This window comes from Dermochelys coriacea, chromosome 1 (assembly GCF_009764565.3).
Source record: "Dermochelys coriacea isolate rDerCor1 chromosome 1, rDerCor1.pri.v4, whole genome shotgun sequence".
Classification (NCBI taxonomy): Eukaryota; Metazoa; Chordata; order Testudines; family Dermochelyidae; genus Dermochelys; species Dermochelys coriacea.
Window position 1 is genome coordinate 340,042,267 of NC_050068.2, and position 25,342 is coordinate 340,067,608.

General features: G+C 39.9%; 1 protein-coding gene across 5 annotated transcripts in view; it reads left to right on the plus strand.

Moving 5' to 3' along the window:
- USP6NL (USP6 N-terminal like) overlaps positions 1-25,342 on the plus strand; it is a 230,798-nt gene that overhangs the window by 29,889 nt on the left and 175,567 nt on the right. Inside the window, exon 1 of one of the 5 annotated variants that reach the window (XM_043498615.1) lies at positions 7,147-7,346. The exons of 3 other annotated variants lie outside the window; for them this stretch is intronic. In XM_043498615.1, the coding sequence (XP_043354550.1) occupies positions 7,274-7,346 (73 nt within the window). In that variant the 5' untranslated portion in view covers positions 7,147-7,273. Of the gene's footprint in view, positions 1-7,146; positions 7,347-8,291; positions 8,470-25,342 lie in introns of those variants that run through there. One more of the 5 variants, XM_043498633.1, reaches the window with a different exon arrangement.

Below are 25,342 nucleotides of genomic sequence, written 5' to 3' on the forward strand. Positions count from 1 at the left end.
TCACCTTATGACTTCTACCAGTTCTAAAATGCAGACGTGGCCAGAGTCTTCCAGGAAAAACCAGTAGAGAAGACTGGAATTTATAATGTGTATTTAAAAAAATGCACAAAAAAAAATCAGACTTTTCTGAAAGAGAGAAGTTTCATGCCTCTGTACATTCTAAATTAGAAAAAGGGGACTCACACTTTTTTTTTCCTGCTTTGCAGGTCACCTTTTAAAGTGTGAAATAGCAAAAAGAAAAAAAAAAAAGTACCTTTCTTCCGAAAAAAGACTTTTTATCCAAGGACTGAAACACTGATTCGTAGCCCGTTTTTGGTCTTCTGTTTTTTGTAACCTAATAAACTTTATAAAATAAAACTTCCAACCCTTTTGCTTCTGAGCCTAATTTTTCAAAAGTGTTAAGTGATTTTTAGAATCTCAGTTTTTGAGTTTCTAAGTTGAGGCACTTTTAAAGGGGGCCTGACTTGCAGAAAGTGCTGAGAACCTAGTCTCTGAAAATTGAGCCCTTTTAAAGTATCTTAATCTATGCCTTGGATCTTAAACTGGAAAATTTCACAAGATGCAAGCAGTTTCCTAGCATATGGTACCACAATTGCCGCTATGATCTCTTGAGGAAAGTAGATTCTTTTCCCTTTCATCTCTCTCATGATCCTCTTCTCCACACAGTACACTTGCAGAGTGCTGCAATAAGTGTCTGAGTCTCATTAGGTTTTGGAGATTTACTAATACAAAGATGCAAGTGGCTAGTCTTCTATGATAAATATATAAACATAAATCTTGGCACCAACATTTGCAGAACTAACCAAATACTGTAGTACAGACCTTAAAGATATTCTTTGTTACCATGTCATTTTATCCCTGATCATACTTACCTGCTTCTTTAGGTGGTAATGGCAAGACACAGGCTTGATCCATCTGTTACTGATTTCAGCGGCACAGGACTGGACCGCTAGATCTGTGGTTCTCAACCGGGGTATGCGTACCCCTGGGGGTAAGCAGAGGTTTTCCGAGGGGTACATCTACTCACCTAGATGTTTGCCTAGTTTTACAACAGGTTACATAAAAAGCAGTCTAGTGAAGTCAGTACAAGCTAAAATTTCATACAAACAATGACTTGTTTGTATTGCTCTATATACTGTACACTGAACTTAAGTACAATATTTTATAATTATATAATAATGAGAAAGTAAGCACTTTTTCAGTAATAGTGTACTTTGACACTTCTGCATTTTTATGCCTGATTGTGTAAGCAAGTAGTTTTTAAGTGAGGAGAAATGTTGGGGTACGCAAGACAAACTGGACTCCTGAAAAGGGGTACAGTAGTCGGGAAAGGTTGAGAGCCTCTGCTCGAGATGATCTGTAGTAGGTATGTTCCCTGTTTTGCTGTATTTGGTATTTAACTGTCTCCCTGTCCATTATGGTTGGTAGCTTTTTTTATATCTTTGGCTTTGTCAGGATGCTAAGGCTGGTTAATTTTGAACATATTTGGACACCATGTTTTGAGTTCTTGTATGTGGCGACAAGGCCATATACACCTCCCACTTTTAAGATCTGTATTATGTTGGTTAGGGTGACCAGATAGCAAGTGTAAAAAATTGGAACAGTGGTGGAGGGTAATAGGTGCCTATATAAGAGAGAGCCCCCAAAATCAGGACTGTCCCTATAAAATCGGGACATCTTGGTTACCCTAATGTTGGTGGAGAAGTCTGCATAGATATATCTGTGTGCTGAAATTTGTTTGCCGCAGAAGAACATGGAAATCACGTTTTTATAGAGAATCTTCAGTTTTTACATTGGGGGGGAAAATAGAGTGGAACCCCAATTATCCAGTTTAATCAGGACTGGGGCCAGATCAGATAATGAGGAGAATGGGCAGGGCTCCTGCTGTCAGCTTAAAAATGATGTATATAATTTTATAAAATATCAGTAAAATGTGTTCAACTGAAACCTATATATTTTGTGACTATGGAAACTGAAGTTCAGCATTTCATTTTAATCATGAAAAAAGATGGATTTTTATTTTTTTTATTGGAGAATTTTGTTTTTTTTTAATCTCTGAAAACTAAGATGTTTGCTCATTACTGAGCTGCCTAGTAGAGTCAGAATGCAGCTCAATTCCTAGGAAGGCTTGCTTTATTTAAAATTGGAAACAGAGTGGCTATGATAAAATTGCATCTAGAAAATGTGTGGAGTTTTATTGTTCCTTGTTTGCATTCCCTTAAGCATTTTTTCTTTAGTAGCATGTACATCTTCCTCTTTAAATGACGGCACAACACACTCATGCTTTTTTGGGTAGCTGTAATGCTGACTGATGCTTGATGGCTTTTTAAAAGCCTAGACACAATGCCATGAGCATTTAAAAAACTTTCCAGACTAAATATTGGAAGGAAAGATAGGGAGAAAACATTGCTGGGATTTCCTCAAACATAAAAAGCTGACTTTGCAAGCATTTCTGACAGATTTCTATTGAGCCATAGGTTTGAAGAATAGTTTCTTGGCTCCCTTTGTGCTGTAAATGTGTTGCCTCCTGGCAGTACATTTCATAAAAAGCTGTTTTCAAAGAACAGCTAATTGTAATTACGTTAAAGGAGGCATTTTTGATCTTGAGTGATGAGCTGACTAATCAGAATGGAGGTCATTCTTTCTGTTTGGTGAAGGATTGTTAAGAGCTGATCATAGTGATCCATCAAATCCAACATCAGTTAACTTTCTGTATATAACAACTGGTTTCAGAACATTACTACCCTGCACTTAAATCTTCAAACCTTCTTCATTATTCCATATAAGTTGCTATAGTCTACTTTAACAGGTGTATATTCCATAATCAACTTGACAGGTATTAGTGTTGATTTCTTACCACAACAAGTTCTATTAATTGCATTAACACTAATTTAAAATTGAGAATGTTTCTTTGAACAGAATCTGTATGATTTTAAATAGTTATATGTAGTGGAATTATGTCAGGTGCACTTAATTTCCTTTGTGTCAATACTGAATCAGTCTTACATAATTTTCAGAATTCCTGCAAGCTGTTCGTGGCCAGCTGTAGGTGAATCACTGTAGGTAATCATTTTTTGTTTTAAGATTATGTCATGAAAAGCCACATCTGTATCGAATGCATATTTCTAAGAAAACTATCAGTGGCCGATGATTTGAAGATGAGAAAACAAACTTAAACTATTGCTCTGTAACCATTCAAGAATAAAAGGAGAATGACTACCGTCTCATTAATATTTGGGGACGGGGGGAAAGCCAGGGAAACCTGTCTGTTTCTTTAGAAGCCGGAGTCCTTGTGCAACACGTTTTTTTTTTTTTTTTTTGGACGGGGAAAGTAGCAGCCAATAAAACTGGTGTCTAATACTGCAGTGTGCGAGTGAGTATTCCTAAATTATTCATTACATTGTTTATCATGAATAATAATCTCTTTGCTTCTGACTCACGCTGGTTTCTTCACTCTTTATACGCTTTTGGCAAACAGGATGTTCAGATGAACTTGTTTAGATTTCCAAGACCACTTTAATACTTAGAATTCTTTACTTTCTACAGTAGAACCTCACTAATGAGTAGGAAGGGGAAACACAATGCAGGTTATTGAATGCCAAAGGAGATCAGTGCAGGTGACCCCATTCTCCCTGATCTTGAAGTTCTGGTGCATCTTGCTTCAACACTGGGAGCATGCAGCAGCTATCTTTGTTTTCACTCCATGGCATGGCTCGTTGCCACCTGGAGCATTGAGGCAGAGGCTTACTGAAGGACATGGGAATTGGAGAGCAGTCTTTCTAAAGACTTCCCTGCCTCCCCTCTTGTGTATCTTTTTATATTCCCTTTGTAGCCCCACCAAAACTGCCAGACAACTAAGAGCTTGGTCATTCTGCATTTCTCTGCCTTATTACCAACAGGAAGAGGAAACATCATCACTCCTATATTTAGTAAAGTTCTATAACCCTTTCTTGGGTGTTACCCCAGAGCCATGTAAGGGCTTGGGGACATTCTCTAGCTTTTTCTCCCGTTGGCACATGGAGAATATAACTTCTATGAAACTACCTCTTACACAACAGCAGTTGTTGTTTTAAGCATAGAGTGCAGCCTCTTCTTCACCTATTCTGTGAGTCGCTTTTACAAGGTCACCATACTCTCCTTATTCACACACTCCAAGAACTCGCTTTTGTGAAAGTGAGATAGTCCTCTTTAATTAAAAAATTCTTTTAACAGAATCCTCAAGATATGCTCATGTTTAACTGGGTAATAGTGTAGTCTTATTGGAACCCTGATTCTACCTCACTCCTTCCCTACTTTTTCTTTATCCTTACTTGTTATCCCACCTCAAACTTAAGTTGTAAGTTCTTTGGAGAAAATGCTTTTATCTTTTTCTATAAAGAGTCTTGACCTTAGCTTTTGGGCAGTGTAAGAATAATTTATAGCATTCTGTTCTGTGAACAATAAACTTGGAAATCCAACTTTTCACTGTGGCTTTGCAATGTAATCAATTGGGAAATAGTGAGGTTCTAGTGTACTGCACCTTTGAGAATTTGTTTACTTAAATATAGTTGGTATATCAGCATGAGTTTCGGATGCCCACGTTACTGACAAGTGATGAAGCTGCAAATGAGTTGTGCAGGTCATTGTGCTGCCTAGCCTGATCCTGGTAAAAGAGGGCTTCTCCTGCACTGGCATGTACCTAGATAATAGGGTTGCCAACTGTTTAATCATGGGGGCAGGGAAGTGGGTGCGGGAGGTGCGGCCTGGGAAAGGGGGTTGGGTACAGGAGGGGTTTCAGGTTGCAGACTCGGGTTGGTGGGTGCTTACCTCAGGTGGCTCCCGGAAGCAGCGGCATGTCCAACAGCGCGGCTCCTAGGCTCATGGGCGATCAGGAGGCTCTGCGCATCACTCTTGCCTGCAAGCATCACCTTTCCCCACCCCCTCAGCTCCCATTGGCCGCGGTTCCCTGTTGCTGCCCAACGGGAGCTGCGGAGTCGGCACTCCGGGTTGGAGCAACGCACAGAGACGACACCCCCTCCCGCCCACCACATCTCCTCCTAAGAGCCGCTGCTGGACATGCTGGCTGCTTTCAGGAGCAGTGCGGAGACAGGGAGGGAGCCTGCCTTAGCCCTGCTGCACCGCCGACCGGACTTTTAGCGGCCTAAAATTTCTGATTGGCTTCAATAGCCTCTGGGAGATGGAGCCCGATTCCAGGAGACTCCCAGCGAAACTGGAAGGGTTGGCAACGTTACTAGATGATCTCTCCCTCCCCTGCTACCAGTCACCTGGGGTCAGTGTCCTGGTCATTGTTCTGGTCTGCTGTAGCAGTCAAAAGTAACTCCCTGGCTCTCTAGCTCTTAAAGGGGCGCACACCTTGTCCACCAAGCCAGACAATGGCCCCCTGTGAGGTGAGGTCAATCTAAACAAGTGCTAATAAAAAAAAGCCTCTGTACCACACAGTCATGAATTCAATAGGTTGCTTAATTTTAAATTAACTTTCTTAGTAATTAGTCTAGAGGTGTACTTTTTGCTCCCCTTTGGAATTATCATTTTCATTTCCAGCCTTACTATCCTATGTCCAACTGTACAGGCATCTCAGGGATAGAGAAATTACAACAAAGTTTTAAAATCCTTTAATTAGAACTAAAATGGCTTTTCTCTACACAGTAAAGTCACTATTCTAAAGCCTGAAGTCTTAAGGGATGTACCAAGGTTAGAAAGGGGGATTCCTGTTCTTCTAACAGCATAAAGCACATTTTTTGAACAGGAATAAATTGCACAGTAGTGGTTTCTAAACTTCCTATTGATCTAGCACTTGATTATTCATGGTGTAAGGGGAAGAAAGTATTTCTTTGACAAGTTGTCTGACCGAAATTCTTGCTTTTGCTTTGTTTAAACCAGTTATGATGGCTGTTTGGAATGCTGTAATTTATGGTGGGGATGGATTAATGGGCAGAATGTAGATGAGTTTAACGTGATAAATGTAGTTTCTCATGCATTTTGTGTGTGTGAGTGTGTGAGAGAGACAGATGCACAGAAATGTGTCAGCACAGTTCAAATCATAGACGTTTTTACTCTGCAGCTAGAAAGTGGAAAGAACTGACCTACCTCCCCCTCCAAAACTTGAGCCACGCAGTGTGTTCAGGAACAAAAGGTCTAAAGGCCAGAGCATGGGTCGTGCTGTGCCTTGGTTGTAGCCTGTGGTTTGTTTTAATGTTATGGTTTTCCTGGAATATGTAGTTGGCTTCCTAAACTGCTCTCTTTGTGTAGTCCAGGCCACATGGTTCTTCATAGGATTTCAGTTTTTAAAAACATTCAAGTAGAAAGAGCTGGCTATCAATCATTTTATGCACCGTTTATAAAAATGATTTTTCCTTCACCTTTTGTTAGCTTTGTGGATTACTTTGACAGAAAAGATTTCTGAATGATCAGTGTACATTTTGCAAAACGGTATTAAAAATTAATTGTGCATTTGTTGCAATTCTGCTGTTAAAATTACCTGACAGAAGCAATGATAATACTTTAGTTGAAACTCTGTTCCTCTGGTGGTGAAAGAAAAGAATGTTTGAAATACACCTAGGATTTCTCGTGTGCAGTGTAATGTATAAGAATTCTAGTGATATTGTATAATAACGTCAGAGAGATGTGTGTGAAGGAGGGTAGGGAAAGGAAACAAAAGGGTCTTTTTAGCAGGTGCTTGAGAATGTGCTTGATGGTTTTGGCATTGCTGGGAACTTGGAGTTTAGTAAGTTAGATTTTTAGTTTCATTAGTAGATCTGACAACACATTTCATTTTTCTTCATTACTATATTTTCAGATTTCTTTGAACCAAGAGTTTTCTTTAAATGTTTTTCATAAAAAAAATGCATTGAAATATGCTTTTTTGGATGATGTGCCTGAGGGATTATGTTGCATCTGTCAACTTTGATTTCAAGGAATTTTAGCTGTTTTTTTCCCCTTCAGTTAGTTTTTTGGAGAAGTATTTTCTTTAAACTTTATTAATTGAAAAGGTTCATGCAGCCTTTAATATGTAACTAATTTAAAATGCCTTATGCTAATACATTCGGCGGTCCCTGAGGGACTGATTTTGTCTCCATATGTAGAAGCCACTTTAAATCCCTCTCCTCAGACTGTATAGTTGTTGTGCAGAAATTTTTTTTCTGAAAGGTAACAGAATTGTTCCTGCATCAGTTTTGTTTGAGTTTATTGAAGACAGATATGTAATGATCTGCAGTGATGAAACCTGTTGGAAATCTAGAGAAGCAGCTGGTGTCCTTGATCTTGCTAACTAGTAATGATTCAGGTGTTACAGATTGTGAAGGAGCTTGTGTTGCCAGCAAAACATAGAACAGATGCTGTGAAGAAAGGTAGGAGCAGCATTGAAATATTAATTCTTAGCCCTTTAAGCAGTTTATCAATTAGGATTATCTCCCAGGTTGGTTCTAGTATAATTACTTGAAATGTATAGCCAACCCTTATAATAAGGTTGTATATTGTTGCACTCTTGACATTCATCTATTGTAGTTGGCTTTGAACTACATTAAACCTGTTATTTGCAACTGCAGCTGTTTTAAAAAGAATCCTAATCAGATTTATTGTGCTAAAAATGGAGTTTATTTCAGTATTTGTAACTACTACTTTTTCATAAGGACCATTTCCTTCTCTTTCTGTACTAGAAATATTTGCCTTGTGCACATATCTGAGACTGTGAAAAGTTCTGTGTAATCTGATCAGAATAGCTTTTTTGAATTTAAGTATATTAAATTGGAGTAAGAATAAAAAAAGACTTAAACAATACTGATTGAAATGAGAGACTGAAAGTCTAGTAACCCATTTTAAACCCCTGAACAGCAACACAAATATGGAATATTTCTAACTTTAAAATCCTAAATGGCTGTTGCAAACAAATGTTGCCAAACATTACTTGAAACATTTTGTCACTGTTCAAAATTAATTGATATTAATTGCTTTTGTTAATCTGTTCAATGTGTCAAATATTTGCTACTTTTCTTGGTTATAGTGGTAGAATATTTTGCAGAAAGTGTCACATTTCACCTGATTAGAAACTTGTTAAAATGCTGGAGTTTTTTAATTAAATTGCCTATTTTTAGTTGAGTTTATTTTCAGTTTATTTAAATATTTTTAGAAGAATGTTTGACAAATGTGTTGTTTGAAAGGACCCTTTACAATGAAAACTGGGTTTTAAAAAAGCCTTTTATAGAAATTCACTTCTTGAGACTATTACACTATGAAAAATACTGCATGTAATTTGCCTTAAGGCATTCACTATGTAAACATCTGTGTTTTGATTTGTATGCCTGTTTCGTGTGCATCCTTCTCAAGTAGGCTCTGAGAGGCCAATGACCTGATTCTAAATCACTCATGCCACCAGTATTAATCCAAAGTAACTCCAGAGAAGTCAGTGGAACTACATCACTGTAAAACGAATGTGAGTGCAGAATTGGGCCGCCCATTACCCAAAGAGTACAGGTACTGAATAAAGCTGAACTTCCTAAAATTATTTGCAAAAAGAAAAGGAGTACTTGTGGCACCTTAGAGACTAACAAATTTATTTGAGCATAAGCTTTTGTGAGCTACAGCTCACTTCATCGGATTCATTCAGTGGAAAATACAGTGTGGAGATTTATATACACAGAGAATATGAAACAATGGGTGTTACCATACACACTGTAACCAGAGTGATCACTTCAAGTGAGCTATTACCAGCAAGGGGGGGGGGGGGGGAGCTTTTGTAGTGATGATCAAGGTGGACTATTTCCAGCAGTTGACAAGAACCCCTGAGGAACAGTGGGGGGGAGGGGGAGGGGGGATAAACATGGGGAAATAGTTTTTCTTTGTGTAATGACCCACCCACTCCCAGTCTCTATTCAAGCCTAAGTTAATTGTTTCAGAGTAGCAGCCGTGTTAGTCTGTATTCGCAAAAAAAAAAGAGTACTTGTGGCACCTTAGAGACTAACAAATTTAGTTGAGCATAAGCTTTCGTGAGCTACAGCTCACTTCATCAGATGCATTTTGGTGGAAAATGCATTTTGGTGGAAAATTTTTCCACCAAATGCATCCGATGAAGTGAGCTGTAGCTCACGAAAGCAAATGCTCAACTAAATTTGTTAGTCTCTAAGGTGCCACAAGTACTCCTTTTCTTATTAAGTTAATTGTATTCAGTTTGCAAATTAATTCCAATTCAGCAGTCTCTCATTAGTCTGTTTTTGAAGTTTTTTTGTTGAAGTATTGCCACTTTTAGGTCTGTAATCGAATGACCAGAGAGACTGAAGTGTTCTCCAACTGGTTTTTGAATGTTATCTATAACCTATCCTTGCAACAAAGCCCGTTGCCAACTGTGTTCACATCTATTCAGGGGACACCCTCATAGGGCCTAATGACATCAGCCACACTATCAGAGGCTCGTTCACCTGCACATCTACCAATGTGGTATATGCCATCGTGTGCCAGCAATGCCCCTCTGCCATGCACATTGGTCAAACTGGACAGTCTCTATGTAAAAGAATAAATGGACACAAATCAGACGTCAAGAATTATAACGTTCAAAAACCAATTGGAGAACACTTCAATCTCTCTGTTCACTCAATTACAGACCTAAAAATGGCAATACTTCAACAAAAAAAACTTGAGGGGAGAAACTCTCTGAGAGAGAACTGATGTTCAAAATGACAGAGTGGTCTTTGCCAGGTGAGGGGACTGCAGATGTCAGGTGAAAATATGCATCATTTAAATATTCTTTAGTTCAGGTCCAGTGAGGGTGGAGGTATTATAAAATGGTATAATACATGTATTAATGAATTCACATGTTGTATATAGTTCTTTTAAAAAGTTCATTACTTTCCCATTGAAATGTACGAGCTAATGACCTATAAATCAGTATTTTTAAAACTAATTCTCTTCCCCCCCCCCCCCCCCCAAAAAAAAAAAAAAAGGTTTATATCCAGGCTGAGACCTGGAATGGCAAATGTTAGCCAAGAGCACATTTTTACAGCCGTAGCTTCAAGACTTGAAAACAGGAGTTTATAGTAAAGCCAATAACAGATCTGTGTATTATTTCCTGGAGGACTCCAGAAAACTTGCTAAAAGAAAACTTTTATCACCCACACTTAGAATTTCATTGGTTGCACTGTGGATTTAACAGGCTAGTTGAACAATTTGCCAAAGCAGTCCATTCTAACTGCACAACACAAAGAATCTTGAGCTTGTTTTCAGCCTAAGGTGATCCAGGCAACCAGTCAAATTGGATATAGTTTAGAAGATCTCATGATAATGTGACTGAATCATAGAATCATAGAATCATAGAATATCAGGGTTGGAAGGGACCCCAGAAGGTCATCTAGTCCAACCCCCTGCTCAAAGCAGGACCAAGTCCCAGTTAAATCATCCCAGCCAGGGCTTTGTCAAGCCTGACCTTAAAAACCTCTAAGGAAGGAGATTCTACCACCTCCCTAGGTAACGCATTCCAGTGTTTCACCACCCTCTTAGTGAAAAAGTTTTTCCTAATATCCAATCTAAACCTCCCCCATTGCAACTTGAGACCATTACTCCTCGTTCTGTCATCTGCTACCATTGAGAACAGTCTAGAGCCATCCTCTTTGAAACCCCCTTTCAGGTAGTTGAAAGCAGCTATCAAATCCCCCCTCATTCTTCTCTTCTGCAGACTAAACAATCCCAGCTCCCTCAGCCTCTCCTCATAAGTCATGTGCTCTAGACCCCTAATCATTTTCCTTGCCCTTCGTTGTACTCTTTCCAATTTATCCACATCCTTCCTGTAGTGTGGGGCCCAAAACTGGACACAGTACTCCAGATGAGGCCTCACCAGTGTCGAATAGAGGGGAACGATCACGTCCCTCGATCTGCTCGCTATGCCCCTACTTATACATCCCAAAATGCCATTGGCCTTCTTGGCAACAAGGGCACACTGCTGACTCATATCCAGCTTCTCGTCCACTGTCACCCCTAGGTCCTTTTCCGCAGAACTGCTGCCGAGCCATTCGGTCCCTAGTCTGTAGCGGTGCATTGGATTCTTCCATCCTAAGTGGAAGAAATGGACTAACCAATATAGCTCCAAATCCAGCAAACACTTACACATATGAGTAAAAATATTTCCATACATATTTTTTTGCAGGGCTGGAACCATAGCTGTGTTTTGTATTTAATATTCGCTATTGCTGAATGCTGAATAATAGGGTTCATTGTCCATTTAGCTATTCGCCAAAACAGTATGTACAGTGGATTGTCAAAAATGTAATGCTGATGATAAAAATGACAGATAATGACCAATAATTTTCATTTTGTTTTATAAATTTTTAAAAAAAATTCTAGATTTGATTTTTGCTTTAAAGGGCTGCTGTCAGTTTAAATCCAAGACAAACTAGGTATTGTAAAAAAACCAAATATTGTACAATAGAACTGTTTTCATGATTCTCAAAAATTCCAGTGGAAAGGTTATTTAACCATTCCTTTGTATTATTGCCATCCCCAAACCTTTATGCTAATGGAAGGCCAATTAATATTGTCAGTATCTGGATGAGACAATACAAGTGACAGGCTAGTTTTCACTGTTCAAACTCAGAGAAATATTGAAGTGAGCTGTAGCGCATGAAAGCTTATGCTCAACTAAATTTGTTAGTCTCTAAGGTGCCACAAGTACTCCTTTTCTTTTTGCGAATACAGACTAACATGGCTGCAACTCTGAAACCAGAAATATTAAAGGTAATGATATTTGTAAGAACTTTAAGTTTTAAAAATCTTAGGGCTTTTTCTTACCTATATTACAGAAATCTTTAAATTCTTTTAATTATTAAAGGGCTGATCTGAAGACATAGAAGTTAATATGCTCCCATTGATTTTAATGGACTCTGGGTCAGTGCCTTTAAGCTAAGAAACCCTAGACAAAAATCTCTCAAAATTACTCTAATTCAAAGCTAGACATTCCTCAACAATTAAATCACCATTCTAAAAGGTGTGTTATGCTTATTTCTGTCAATGATTCCAGCTATGTTGAATGGAGAGTGAGTCTGGCCCCTGGCATTTACCTGTTCTCAAAATATATTCACTAGTGGTTTAGGCCTTCTGAAATTGATTTCTGGATTTTCTTCCCATGGTTTTATTGAAAATCTTGCAGGACTCATTTTCTTGGTGGCTGCTGCTTCAAATGCTTTTGTATTGAAACTTTGATTGGGGCAGAACTTACTTATAGGATGTGTCTTAGGCTTAGGAGCACTGGCATAGATACAGCCATTAGGGGGCCTGTGTTACAGTATCTATTGTTGTATACCTATTCTATAAGAATACCTATTGTTGATAAGCATAGACTTGTTTTCCCCAGAATTTAGTAGTTTATTTGTCTGGGTATAATGAACAGGTGCTGTTAGATAAGAATCTTTTGTTTGGCTGGTGTGTTCATGAATGTATCTTTCACTCCTGGAATTAGGGGTTCAACTTATGTCAAAGTTAAAAAAAAAAAAAAAAAAAAATCATCTTAGTTCTTTTGTTCCTTATCACAGAACAGCCATACAAGGCAGATATATCATTTTAGTGTTAGAATAGCAAGGATATTGGGATGAAACAATGAAATACTTTGGTAGATTAGAAATCACAGGTAATTAAAACCTTGACTCATAGAATTACAAAGGTGCTTTATATACCAAGGTAATAGACGCCTTCATACCTAAGAGAAAATTGTTTCTGCCTTCTGATAGATTATAGTGGGGAACAATAGATTTGGTCACTGTCCATTTAGCAGCACTGGATCATAACTTCAGGATAATGCTGTTTAGAACAAAATCTACTGTGTATCAGTAGGCAGAGAACTATACCAAAGTCAATGAATTCTTGGTTGTGTATGGGAAAGCCCATGAATATCTTCCATTTAAGGTTAGGGGATTTCCAAAAGCTTGCACCTAGAACAACGGGATATCTTTTGGGCAGCATAACCTGTTTTTGATTTGTCAGTAATATAGGTGATAACTTTTGAAGCTTCTGCCTGAATTTATGCACAAATAGTATAGAGCCTGGGCTGTGCTTTTCAGTGTTAGCCTTGGTGATCAGTGAGGCAGGAAACTGGCAGCATTTTTTGGTTTATCTTTTTTTGGAGGATATAGAATGGCTTGATTTTGTTTTTCTCTTGTAAAATGCCCTGGGCACTTGCTGTAGGAGTTTTGTTGTTACTTTGAGTGATGGTACAGCAAAGTATCATAGTCCTTCATGGGAACCAGAAAAACAGCAGAAACTAGTCTTCACACATTTCAATCTCTCTATTCAACCTAGCCTCTTTGATACAAAAGCTACTGAGGGTTTTGTCTTTAACAGGGATTTCTGCCTTAAGACTTCCCCTTCATATAAGGAAATCCCTTCATAGTTAAAGTGGAAGAAACTCTTACGATAAACTTTTGAAGAAATGGGTCATTTAAAAAATACCTTGATATTACTCTTGCTTTTTTTACTGCTGCCTTTCTTGAGAAAAAAGAAAAGGTGTACTTGTGGCACCTTAGAGACTAACAAATTTTCTTGAGAAAATATCACTTTCCTCCATTTCCTCCCACTTCTCAGAAAAAAACTTTTTTTTTTTTGTCTTCGATTTTTATGCGATCTTATATTTGGATGAGATCTTGAAACCTGAGGTTCAGTCTGCTCTGCACTGATATTAGTGATTTTATGACTCTGTTAAGGCAGGGATTTTCTCTATTGCCTTAAACAAATTTCCTCCCCTCTTCCCAAGGAACCTTATGCAAGAAGTGGCTGCCTGTCTATACTACAGATTGAATCATGTTGTAACTGGATCCCCTGATATGGTTGTACTTGTACTGCATATGTGCCCTTAGCTTAATATGTAGGTTCAAGATGTTGTGGGGAGTTTCACCCCAGACTGATATATCTCTCAGATAATTAAATAATATGCTTATTAGAGAACAAATGACTTATGAGTATTCTAACTTATTAAGGGGACTTTTAACTAACATGTTCAGTTTTACTCCAAGTAATGTTAGTTTTTGCTATCATTCAGTATCTCTGACTTTCAATACTGCTATCATGTACAGAATGTAAATGTGCTATTCCTACTGCATTCCTTATCCAAATAATTTGTTGCCCTTTAAAAATGGATGGCTTATACATATCTATCTTTCTCACTTGTCAGACATCAGATGAAGTGATTAGGAAAGGTTTCAATACTGCTTAGCAATATCTAGTCATTAATGACTAGATGTGTGTGTTTTGGTTTTTTAGTATTAGGTATGGCAATACTATCAACAAAAGGCTTGGATGTTATGTCAAGGGATTTATCTGTGGCTTACCAAAATTAGTTCAGATATTTTGAGTTTGATTTGGTTTTAATGAAACTTTAGAAAAGGGAGGTAATGTGAATTTGTATACAGTAGTGCTGGTCAACTACAGTTTACTCTGGGGGAATTCTGCACCAAAAATTTAAGTTCTGTGCACAACATTTTAAAACTGCAAAATTCTGCTTATTTTATTTGTCAGAATAACACAATATAATCATGCCAGTTCAATTATTTTGGTAATTTTATTTCAAAATTCCTGTCAGTAGGTATGTCTGTAAGCGTACAAACAACCAAAAAGATTGAGGAAAAGCTCTTTGACAAATAGATTCCTTACTAGGCATATTAATACAGAACTTTGAGTAATAATCCATTTAAGCTACAATACAGAAGCATATTTCCCACACCTTAGAAGCAGTGCAAAGGCTTGAGGGAGTCGGGGGTAACGAAGTTGAGGGAGAGGGAAGTAATTGCTGGGAAGTATGGAGCCTTTGTTTTGTTTGTTTGTTTTTGTTTCTTTTGCAGGGGAGGAGAGACTGTTAGGAAGTTGGGGCGCCTCCCCCATGCAGACTGTGTCTGACCCCTAGCCTCTTCCATTCAGTCAGGCACATCTGCCCTGTCCCCATGTGTCCTTTCACTCCCCCATCCCCACTTGGTCCTCCACTCCCTATTCTGTGGCCCTGCACCCTCTTCTCCTGCCCCCATGCATCTCTTCACCCCTACTCAGCCACCCACCATCCCCATGTGTCCCTGTACCCCCTCTCCCATTCAGCCCTTGGCTCACTGCTGTCAACCTACTACTTCTGTGCCTCCTACCAGCCCTTGTGAGCCCCAGTCTGTGACCCATCAACAGCCCTTTGTGGCCCACTCTGTTCCCCCCCATATCCTGTGCCTCCTCACCTGGCTCCAGGGTCTGCGTGCTGTGAGGAACGCAGCCATTGCCCCCTCCCTAACCGTGGCTGGCTGCTCTGGCCCGTGAGCAGGCTGCTCTCTGTTCTGGTGCCACAGCAGCCCTTGGTGGGCAAAAGGTGTGACTGCAGTGCCTCTTTGGCAGAATCTATTTTCTGCATGGGTGGGGGGAATCTGCAGGGACACGAATTCTGCACACGCGTGGTGGCACAGAATTCCCCCAGGAGTAACAGTTATTGTCTGAGAAAGAGGGTTGGTTTGTTTTGTGGTGTTTGCCCCTTGAGTGTTGTCAGTCAACTTCATTACATTAAAATGTACATCTAGCCAATGAAAGCAAAAAAGAGAAAAAGAAATAACTGTTTTGTGTGTGAATTTGAGGTCAATGAAAGAAAGCAAAGAAACTGGCTTGAGATAGGCATAGCACATGAAGTTGCTCTCTGGGTTTCCTATCACAGTGTGGCACTCAAATGTGTAAAAAATATAAATGAGTGTCTAAATACACACACTAACTTGAGAACTTAATTTAAATTCTTGCTTCTGCAGACACAGTAAAATCTTAATTTTTCTCACTGTCTCTGAGATCATCTTGTTCTCTTCCTCCCTATTTACCAGAACTCTTTTATTTTTTATTGTAATTGCTGTGATCTTTGGTAGAGAGAGAGAGGCATAAGATAGGCACCAGCCAACCCTTTTGGGATGAAAAGTGTGTGTGTGTGTGTGTGTGTGTGTGTGTGTGTGTGTGTGTGTGATCATATGCTCTTACACTGGAGAATGTGATTTTGGTCCAGCCATTGGAGAAGAATTTTCATGGTACTTTGTCACTTAAGCAGATTTTGCAGGAGCAAACTGAACCAAATTGGCGTTTTGTGTAGCATGGATTTCCATTAGCCCTGTGTGACACAGAGGCCCATTTGTGGTTTACTACTCTGTGTCAGCAACTCTAGTCAGGCCTGACATATTCACTGCACCTCATACACTTGTTGTGATATTTATTTAAAAGGTGACACATAACATATAGTTTAAAATCTAATATCTCCCTGGTCATTAATATTCTTGCATTACAGGGTCTGTATTAAGAGTTATGGATAAGAGTCATTTATGTCACTGAAATGTTTGTAACAACTCTGTAGGTGAAATGATAGATACTCTCTGATTCTAAGTCCTGGAGGCTGTGAGCAGAGAAAGGAGACAAAACAGGTTTTTCTTTCCCCTTTATATTGAAAAAGTATCGTGGCAAACACCCTGTCCAGGAAAGAGGGCTCTGACCTGCTGTCTCAGGTCAGCCACTGGCTAACCTTCCTGCAGCAAAAGAGGGTGGCGGTGTGACCCTAAGAGCATCTCTGTGCCAGAAGGCAAGGGGCTCACTGGTATCAAATTAATGAGTTTCAGCTGGCCTGACCAATTCAGTGTACCCCAACTCACTAGGGTTATAATCTGTATCTAAAAGGTGTCCTGTAACATCATTGGAAAGCCATTAACTCACAAATCATTAATATTCTTGCTTGATATATGTACAAGGTATATATTGGGTTATGGATATACGCTGGAATTAGGAGTAAAGTGTGTTTAAACTAAGCATGTTGGGGGAGTTCGTAGATAGGTCTGTCCTAGACAAAGGAATGTATTTGCTTCTCTGACCAGTCCCAGGGTTAGGGAGAGACAGTGAAGTTTTGTTTACAAAGCTATCAAACTATAAATGTGGGAGGAGACAGCATGATGAAAGGATGAGAATGAAGCTTGGTCTGGGTTTTACTTTCTAAAGAATATGTTGCAAGGTTTGCTGGTCTGTAAAGACATGAGTTGAATCTCAAGTGGTGAGCAATTGAATCAACTGTATACAAATATTACTATATTATAAAAGTATGCTGAGGGAGGTTTTTTATGAAAGCTTATGACACACTGGTGATATCATCCTGAAATGTATGTATTAACACTATATGAGGAATTATGAATACTCGCTGATATTATGCTTTACAGTCTGTGACCTAACAAAGCGAGAAACAGGCTTTCCCTGAAGGCAGAAATGGCAGGTATCTACCTGACTCTAATAAAATTCAGGAAGGTGTGACCAAAAACAATGGAAGCCCTTTTTACATTCAAATTAGCAGGGGGATGAGAAGACCAGAGGAAGAAAAGAACAGCATGAGGTCATTCTCCCTCTTGAAACAAGATCATTCAACTTTGAAAGATATAAGCAAAGACAAAAAGAAAAGGAGTACTTGTGGCACCTTAGAGACTAACAAATTTAATAAATTTGTTAGTCTCTAAGGTGCCACAAGTACTCCTTTTCTTTTTGCGAATACAGACTAACACGGCTGCTACTCTGAAACCTGTCATAAGCAAAGACAGAATTTTTGGTATCTGCTGGTAGATGAACATAAAGGAACAGAGCTCTTGCAAGCAGACAAAGTGGGTCCTTCAGTCAAGGGGGAGTTGAAGTCTCTGGAAAGTGAATATAGATGGAAAAACCTGCTTAGGCAAAGATCTTTCACCTAGGAAGACCAGGGAAACCAGCTGCTTGTTCTTCGTGGAAGATCCTGACTGAGAGAGAGTGAGCTATGGCTGGAAAGAAGAAAGACTGGTGAGATATCTACCTTGAACAAAGACTATAAATCTTAGTCAGTAAAAATGTGTTCTGTTTTTACTTGTAACTCTATCTTCATTCCATATACTTGAACTCACTAAATCCCATGTATATTTTGTTAATAAAATGGTTTTATTTTTACTACAAACCAGCTCAGTTCTGTTTGAAGGGAAGGGTATATGTACCACAGTACAGTTAAGCTGTAATGTGCTTTTGTCTCTTTAAAGGAGCAACAAATCTTATTATTTCTCTGAGTGGTCCCCGGTGAGGGCTGGACATTTCAGGGCACATGGTTTTGGGAAAATCTGGGAAAGGAGTGTGTTGGGGGTTACCTTGCTGGTTGTAAACAAGGCTGGTGGAAGCCAGAGTGGGGTTGTGGGGCTGTATATATAGGTTGCTGGGGTCTGAGCTGCTGAACCAGGGCTCAGAGTAGCAGCCGTGTTAGTCTGTATTCGCATCCGATGAAGTGAGCTGTAGCTCACGAAAGCTTATGCTCTAATAAATTTGTTAGTCTCTAAGGTGCCACAAGTACTCCTTTTCTTTGAACCAGGGCTGTTTACTACACAGAGGCTCCAGGAGTTACCTGTATGATGGTATGCTGGCTATGCCTATATCTCAGATGGGGAGTTACAGCAGCAAAGCATTTGAGGCACTCAGGACTACAGGTCAGGTGATGACACACCCCCTCACTCATCCTGGATTGCACTCTGGATGCCATGACTGCTGCCTGTTCATGGGCATTTTAAACAGAGAGAACTCTGCCAGCCTGATGATAGATATGTATGTTGTGTGTCTGTCTCTCTGTCTGTCTCTGTCTCTGTCTCTGTCTCTCTCTCTCTCTCTCTCTCTCTCTCTCTCTCTCTGTTTAAGATTGCAAGATGTTTAGATCAAGGACTCTACTATATGGTGCTGAGTGCATTCTTGGTTTTAAACAAATTGTATACTTTTTTAGGATATAAGCTTTTGAGGGTCTTACGTTTTTACAGCTCCTAGCATATTGTGGTATTAACAGAAATAAATACATGGAGGCCAGTAGAGTCACATCTGCCTCCCTGTCTGCATGCCCTGCACATTTACCCATGGCACTAGAACGGGAGCAGGGGTCACAATATTTCCTGCCTTTTCATATTTGATCTGTTGGAGAAACAGAAATTCGCCTACTTTTGTGGTGCTGGCACTAGTCATTAATACTGCAGTACTTTTACTACCTCAGCTGGCTGGCTAGATCCTTGCAATAGGCAATTTTTTTTTTTAAATATATAGGCATCTTTTAACTATTTTCTTTTCTAAGAAACAAAAAGATATCAAAATTGAAAATCCCTATTAAAAATCTTTCCATATCAGGTATTGAATTGACTGGCTCTTTTAACTAACAGAGTGAAGCTAAATAGTCTGCACATCCACCCATCTTTATCCACATCTTCTAAAATGCTGGGAGTGCTGGCCTCAAACTGAGAGCTTGTTTGGCCAAGACCGATATCTCTTAAATAGCCTTTCCTTCAGTCTGCCATAGCAGAGGAAACCTGGCAGTCTGTTACAAAGACCAACCAAAAATAAGGTAGTTTTTGTAAGTACCCTGATTTTTAAGGAGATTCTTGAAAGAGAAGAGGAAAAACAGTTTGTACATGAGGAATTAGTGACTTTTCAAATGCTTACTCAATATTTTGTCAATTTTTTTTTTAAGCCAGAGGCTATGGGTTGACTCATCATGTAGTTTCTGGTCTTTAGAGATGATATATCTTGATGTGAATTTTGCAACATAGGTACATCTCTGCTTTTGGTATAAAGAAATGTCTAGGAAGGGAGTTGTAAATTTGACTGCATGTCATCGGATATTAGCCCAGTATTTTAGAATTTGTGGCAAAGTAAATCATTTTACTAACTTAATGTAGATGTACTTTCAGATGAACATTTCATTGATACTTATATTTGAGGGATATGGTGAAGATTATGCAGCTTTTTATGATAGCAAAGATTATTTTGGCCCATACACAGGCTTTTTCTTTTGGATCCTTAGTGTTACATTTACAATAAATTATACAATAATATCTATCTTTTATTAGACAATTAAAAGGCCCTCTTTTCCCTAAAGATAAACTTGCAATGTTAATATGATGTATATGCATAAAGCAGTTAGAGCTGACCTAATTTTAAAATTATTGCTTTTATTGTAACCCTTGAGCAATTTTATACCCTCATGCTTATCAAGTTTGGAATTAATATGTTAAATATGAATATTAGCCTCTAGGTTTAGCAATTGTGACATGTACGCAGAATTTTTTATTCACTAACTCCTGTGGCAGGTGAGGTTTTGTGTTTGTGTTAAAATACAGTGTGTGAGAATAAAGAGTAAAAACAGAAAATAACTGGTGTGTGGAAAATAATATGGTGCAGAATCAAATGCCATTAAGTGGATTATTTGGTGAATTAGAACCTGGTAAATCTTCAAAGTGAGACGGTCTCAGCCAGACAGCCACAACAACAAATGATTATGAGGCAACAGACTAATATAATGTCTTGGCCTCTTTCCTGAGTTCACACAGCTTCCAGGATAGTTTGTCTGGCTTCTGCAAAGTGTCTTGTCTTTAGATGCTTTCATATACCTGTACCTCTTTATGGCTTATAGGCAATCTAGCATCCAGATGCCTTGAACCGAAAAATAGCTTCCACACCACTAGACCAGAGGCTCTCAAACTCGAGGATGGGGAGAACGTGGAATGTATTCTAGGGAGGCATGAGAAGCTTTAGGGGAAAAAGACAACCTTACTGCGCACATTCAGAGCTGTGCAGCCAGAGAGCTGGCCAGGTACCCAGCTTTGACGGTAGAGCTGCCACCGTCAGAGCTGGGTACCCGAAGGTGGCATGCTATCGTATTGGTGCAAACTACTACAGACACAAAGAAGGGGGGGCGTGATCAAATACATACGAGAACCACTGTACTAGGCAGTAGTTTCCACTGTTAATCAGTTATGTCATAGCAAATCTAAATACTACACTCCCAGTGGAAGATATTTTGTCTCTTCCCAGCTGGCTACAGTAGTTCCATTGTAAGAATTGGAAAACCATTATAGATCAACAAAAGTGTCTTTCAGTATGTAGTCTCATTGGAAGCCCAAGCAATCTGCCCTTCCCAAAAATTACAAATCAATGTTAGCAGTTAAGCGACCCAGAAAAATGTTAATTCAACCCGAATCTGAAGTTCAAACAGAAAACCTAATTAATGTCAGTTAATTAAGTTCTTGGTGGGAATGGGAAAATAAGTAAACAAATGTGCAAATCTCATGCTAATCAGAAGCTAGCAAAAAGCAGTCTCTAACTTCACCTGTGTTACCATATCTTGAGCTTCTTTGAGGCTTCATTATGGGGAAAGTGCACAGACATCACGCGTAGCTGTGGTGAATAGCCTTCTGCCTATAGACACAGAAACTTCATCCATACTTACCTTGCTAAAATTCCTTTGATAATGTTAGTCACCAGACCAAGCTGGATGAACAAAGATCTCAAACAGGTTATTAAGAGAGAGCCTACAAGGAATAGATGATGTGATAGATTCAGGGCCGGCCCACAACATTTTGGCACCTGAGGTGGGGAGCTCAAATGACATCCCCATGCCTCCTTGCTTGGGCCAGAACTTTGAAAGATCTCAATTCTACCTTCTTCCTGTTCTACTCCTCTTGGTATTGCTCTGCTACCTACCCCAGTAAAGGAGAACTAACAACTTAAAATGCCTTGTTCAAAAATTGTAAGTAACACTTAACTTTCAGACCCCTGAACCGCAAATGTAACTTTTCTTGTCTGCATAGTAAACACTAGCATTTGTATCTGTTTGAATAATCAAAGTGGTGCTTTCCATGCCTTCTTGGTTGCAAAGATTTGAACTGCTTCCCGAAGGTCCACAGTCTGGGCCAATTTATGCTTTGTTGAGATGGTTGCAAGGCCGACCAGCCTCTCCTGTTTCATTGTGGAGTGTAGATGTGTTTTTATTAACTTCAGGTTGGAGAAGCTATGTTCTCCACTGGCAACTGTTACAGGAAGTGTTAGAAGTATGTGCAGAGCAACAAAAGCATTTGGAAAGAGGGTGGTCATCTTATTCATGCACATATATTCCAGAACAGCCTTTGGAGTTGATCCTGATGAAATGTATCTTGAAAGGGCTTTCAGTTAATCACCTAAATCACTCACATTAATGTCGCGCATGTCATCATGTGTCAACACTGTCTCTAGTGCCCTGCATTGCTGGTGTAGGTCTTCTTCAGGTATAATGAGGAGTTTTGGAATATCATACAACATCCCAAATATACTTCTGTGTTCCTTGAGCTGCATGAAACGTTCTTCAACTGATTGTATTGCACAATCTAGCACCCAGTTAAAGAATTCAACTTTGAATTGTTGTTTGGGGTCTCTTATGGGATTATCCTGTGCCTCGTAATAAAAATGTCGTCTTCTGTGACTCTTGTATTCCTGAATGGGGGAGAAAATAGCTTCTGCCAACTTCTGTGCACTCTTCAGAACATTTTGAAATCGCTCATCTGACCGGTAAGACTGTAGGTATGACTTTGCTTTGTCCAGTTGTTCCATTGCTCCAGATATATCAAGGTCAGGACCTTGGAGTCTCTTGCTTATAACATTTATTTCAAACAGTATGTTATGCCACAACACTAAGCCACACAGAAATGTTAAGTTATGTATATTTCTGGTGATTCCATTTCCCTCTGCCACTGTTCTCCCATGAACAATTCCTGTCCTAGCATTATCCTCCATAATGGCAACTATGGCATCATCTATCTTCCCAATTTGGTGTTTGATAGGCTTTATCACCTCCACTCATCTTTCCCATCATGGGGCACTCAGTGATTTCAGTGTCAGAGCTCAGCTTCAAAATTTGCTATTGATGAGTTGATGCAGAGAAAAATAAATAGATGCTTTGAATTACATTAAAAAATTCAGCAGCCTTACAAGAAGCTGATGCTACATCACTGACCACCAAGCTCACTGAGTGAGAACTGCATGGGACAAAAAAAAATTGAGGGTTTAACTCTAGGATCCGTGTCTGCACTCCTTTGTTCTTTCCTCTCATGTTGGCATTATCGTAGCCCTGACCTCTCATGTCAGCTATCGCAATTCCCCTATCTTCCAGCCTTTTAAGAAGCACATCTGTCATACCAGTTCCTGTAGTATCATCAGTGTCAATAAATTCTAGAAAATGGTCTCTGACAGTCACCATTGCAGGGACATTTTCACTAGGTTCGGTGGTTTTTACAAAATGCATCATTAAAGTTATTTGTTCCATATGGCTGATGTCAGGTGTGCAGTCCAGAATAACAAAGTAATATCTTGCTGACTTCAGATCTGCCACAATCTTCTGTTTGACTTTTGTTGCCAGTAACTGTATAATCTCATTTTTAATTTTTTCCAAGGTATTGGTGTGTGTACATTTCTTGGGTGGTGACTCTTCTTAGATGCTTCTGGAGTACAGCATCAAACTCAGCCATCAGCTCCACAATTTTAAGGAAGTTTCCATTGTTTGGCACATACAGATGATCTGAAGTGCCATGCAGTGCTAGGTTTTGGGTAGCAAGCATTCTCACAATGGCAATGAGCCTTTTCAAAACATTTTGCCAGTAAAGAGACTCTGATGCAATCTTCTCTTGTACCTGATAGTCTATGGTGGCCTTTAACCTTAGTCTCACCTCAAGCTCTTTCACCTGTGGAATGCTCTCTGGTGATTTGCTGCCTTCTCATGGCATGCTAGATTTTTCCAGTCCTTTGTTCCTGTAGAACCCAATGTGGCTGGAACATTAGACTGGAAGAGTTTGCAACAAAAACAGTATGCAGCATTCTGGGTTTTTGAGTACGTAAGCCATGGCCTCTCCACTTTGTCACCATTGGGAATTTCACGGCAGTAATGTGTTGGATGGAAACTTCTATTTTCATTGTCTTTGGGGAATATGAAGTTTTTCACTTGCTTTGGCCCATGCAGTACAAGAAAGTCCCTCAGGCTATTGCTCAAGTGGGTCCACAGTCTTGGATCATCTAGACCTAAGGAACTGAACTCAGCAACAGCTGTTTCTTGCGCCTCCACCACACTCTTCTCTGATCTACACTTTTCTTCAGGAATGTGCATGGTTACATCTATTTGAGATGGACATATGGATGCTGCAGTAGGTGCCAGGTCACCTGCACTCTGACTAACTGGAAGATCAGGCATCTCCTCACCACTCTCATCCTCACTGGGGCCGGAAGGCTAACCGTGAACTTTTGTGTCTATGTATCTCAGGAGAGCTCCTTCCTACTTAGATAGAAAAGCTTCCTTTGCTTTTTCTTTTTCTGAATGCTGCCCCAGAAGGACGTTTTCTTCTTTCACTCATGACTGCTGTTCTGTGCCAGCTATAGTGGCTCTCAACACTCAGTTGAAGGAGACAAATAAGCAGTCTGGTAGCAGAGCCTGATTGAGGGAAGATATCAGCATCTTAAGGGCCTAACTGGCTCCTGCTACTTCAGTTGACTGCTTGTTCTCCTCAAGTGGGTTCAGGGAAACAGCAGGAAACAGGAAGCTCCCTGAGAAGCTGGTGTTAATCAGTCCAGGCTTCTGGGGGTGCTAGAGAGGTACATAAGGGGCTGCTGCTCCTCCTCTCTCTCCCTGCAGCTGCTGCTGCTTTGTTATTCCCTCTCACCTTTTCTCCTGCCTGCCTGTTATGTCTCTTGTGCCCTCCTTCCTCCAGCACAGCACTCCACCATCTCTGTGCATCTAGAGCAGAAAGAATACATATTTACCAGAAGAAGGCACAATTTTCTACACTCTGGGTCCTAGTGGCGCCCCTCCACAGTCTGGCACCTGAGGCCTTATGGTAAGGCCAGCCCTGAATGGATCAGCAAGGAAAACTACCTCTTGGAGGTCAGAAAGTATAGGGAAAAAGTGAGCAGAGTTGGACTTTGCAAAGGAAATTAAAATCAATAGTAAAAGGATCTACAGCCATATAAATAAAAAGAAAACAAAGATGAAGTGGGCCCACTAAGCACAGAGGGGAGGTGGAGATTAAACATTAATCTAGGTGTGGTCCAACATCTAAGTGAATACTTAGCCTCAGTTTTTAATAAGGGTAATAAGGAGCATGGGGCAGTGGCAGGGTGGCTAATGGGAACAAGAATATGGAATAGAAATTACCACGTCTGAGGTGGAAGTCAAACTCAAGCATTTTAATGGGACTAAATTGGGGGACCTAGATCATTTCATTCCAAGAATACTAAAGGAACTGGCACATGAAATTGCAGATCCAATAGCAACGCTTTTTAACAAATCTTGTAATCTCGGGGCTATGGTTGCCAACTTTCTAATTGCACAAAACCAAACAACCCTGCCCTGTCCCTTGCCCCGCTTGCTCCATCTCTCCTCCATCCATCGCTTGCTCTTCCCCACCCTCACTTTCACCGGGCTGGAGCAGGTGGTTGAGGTGTGTGTGTGTGGGGGGGTGAGGACTGTGGCTGGGGGTGCAGGCTCTAGGGTGGGGCCAGAAATGAGGGATTCAGGGTGTGGGAGAAGGCCCCAGGCTGGGTCGGAGGGTCGGGA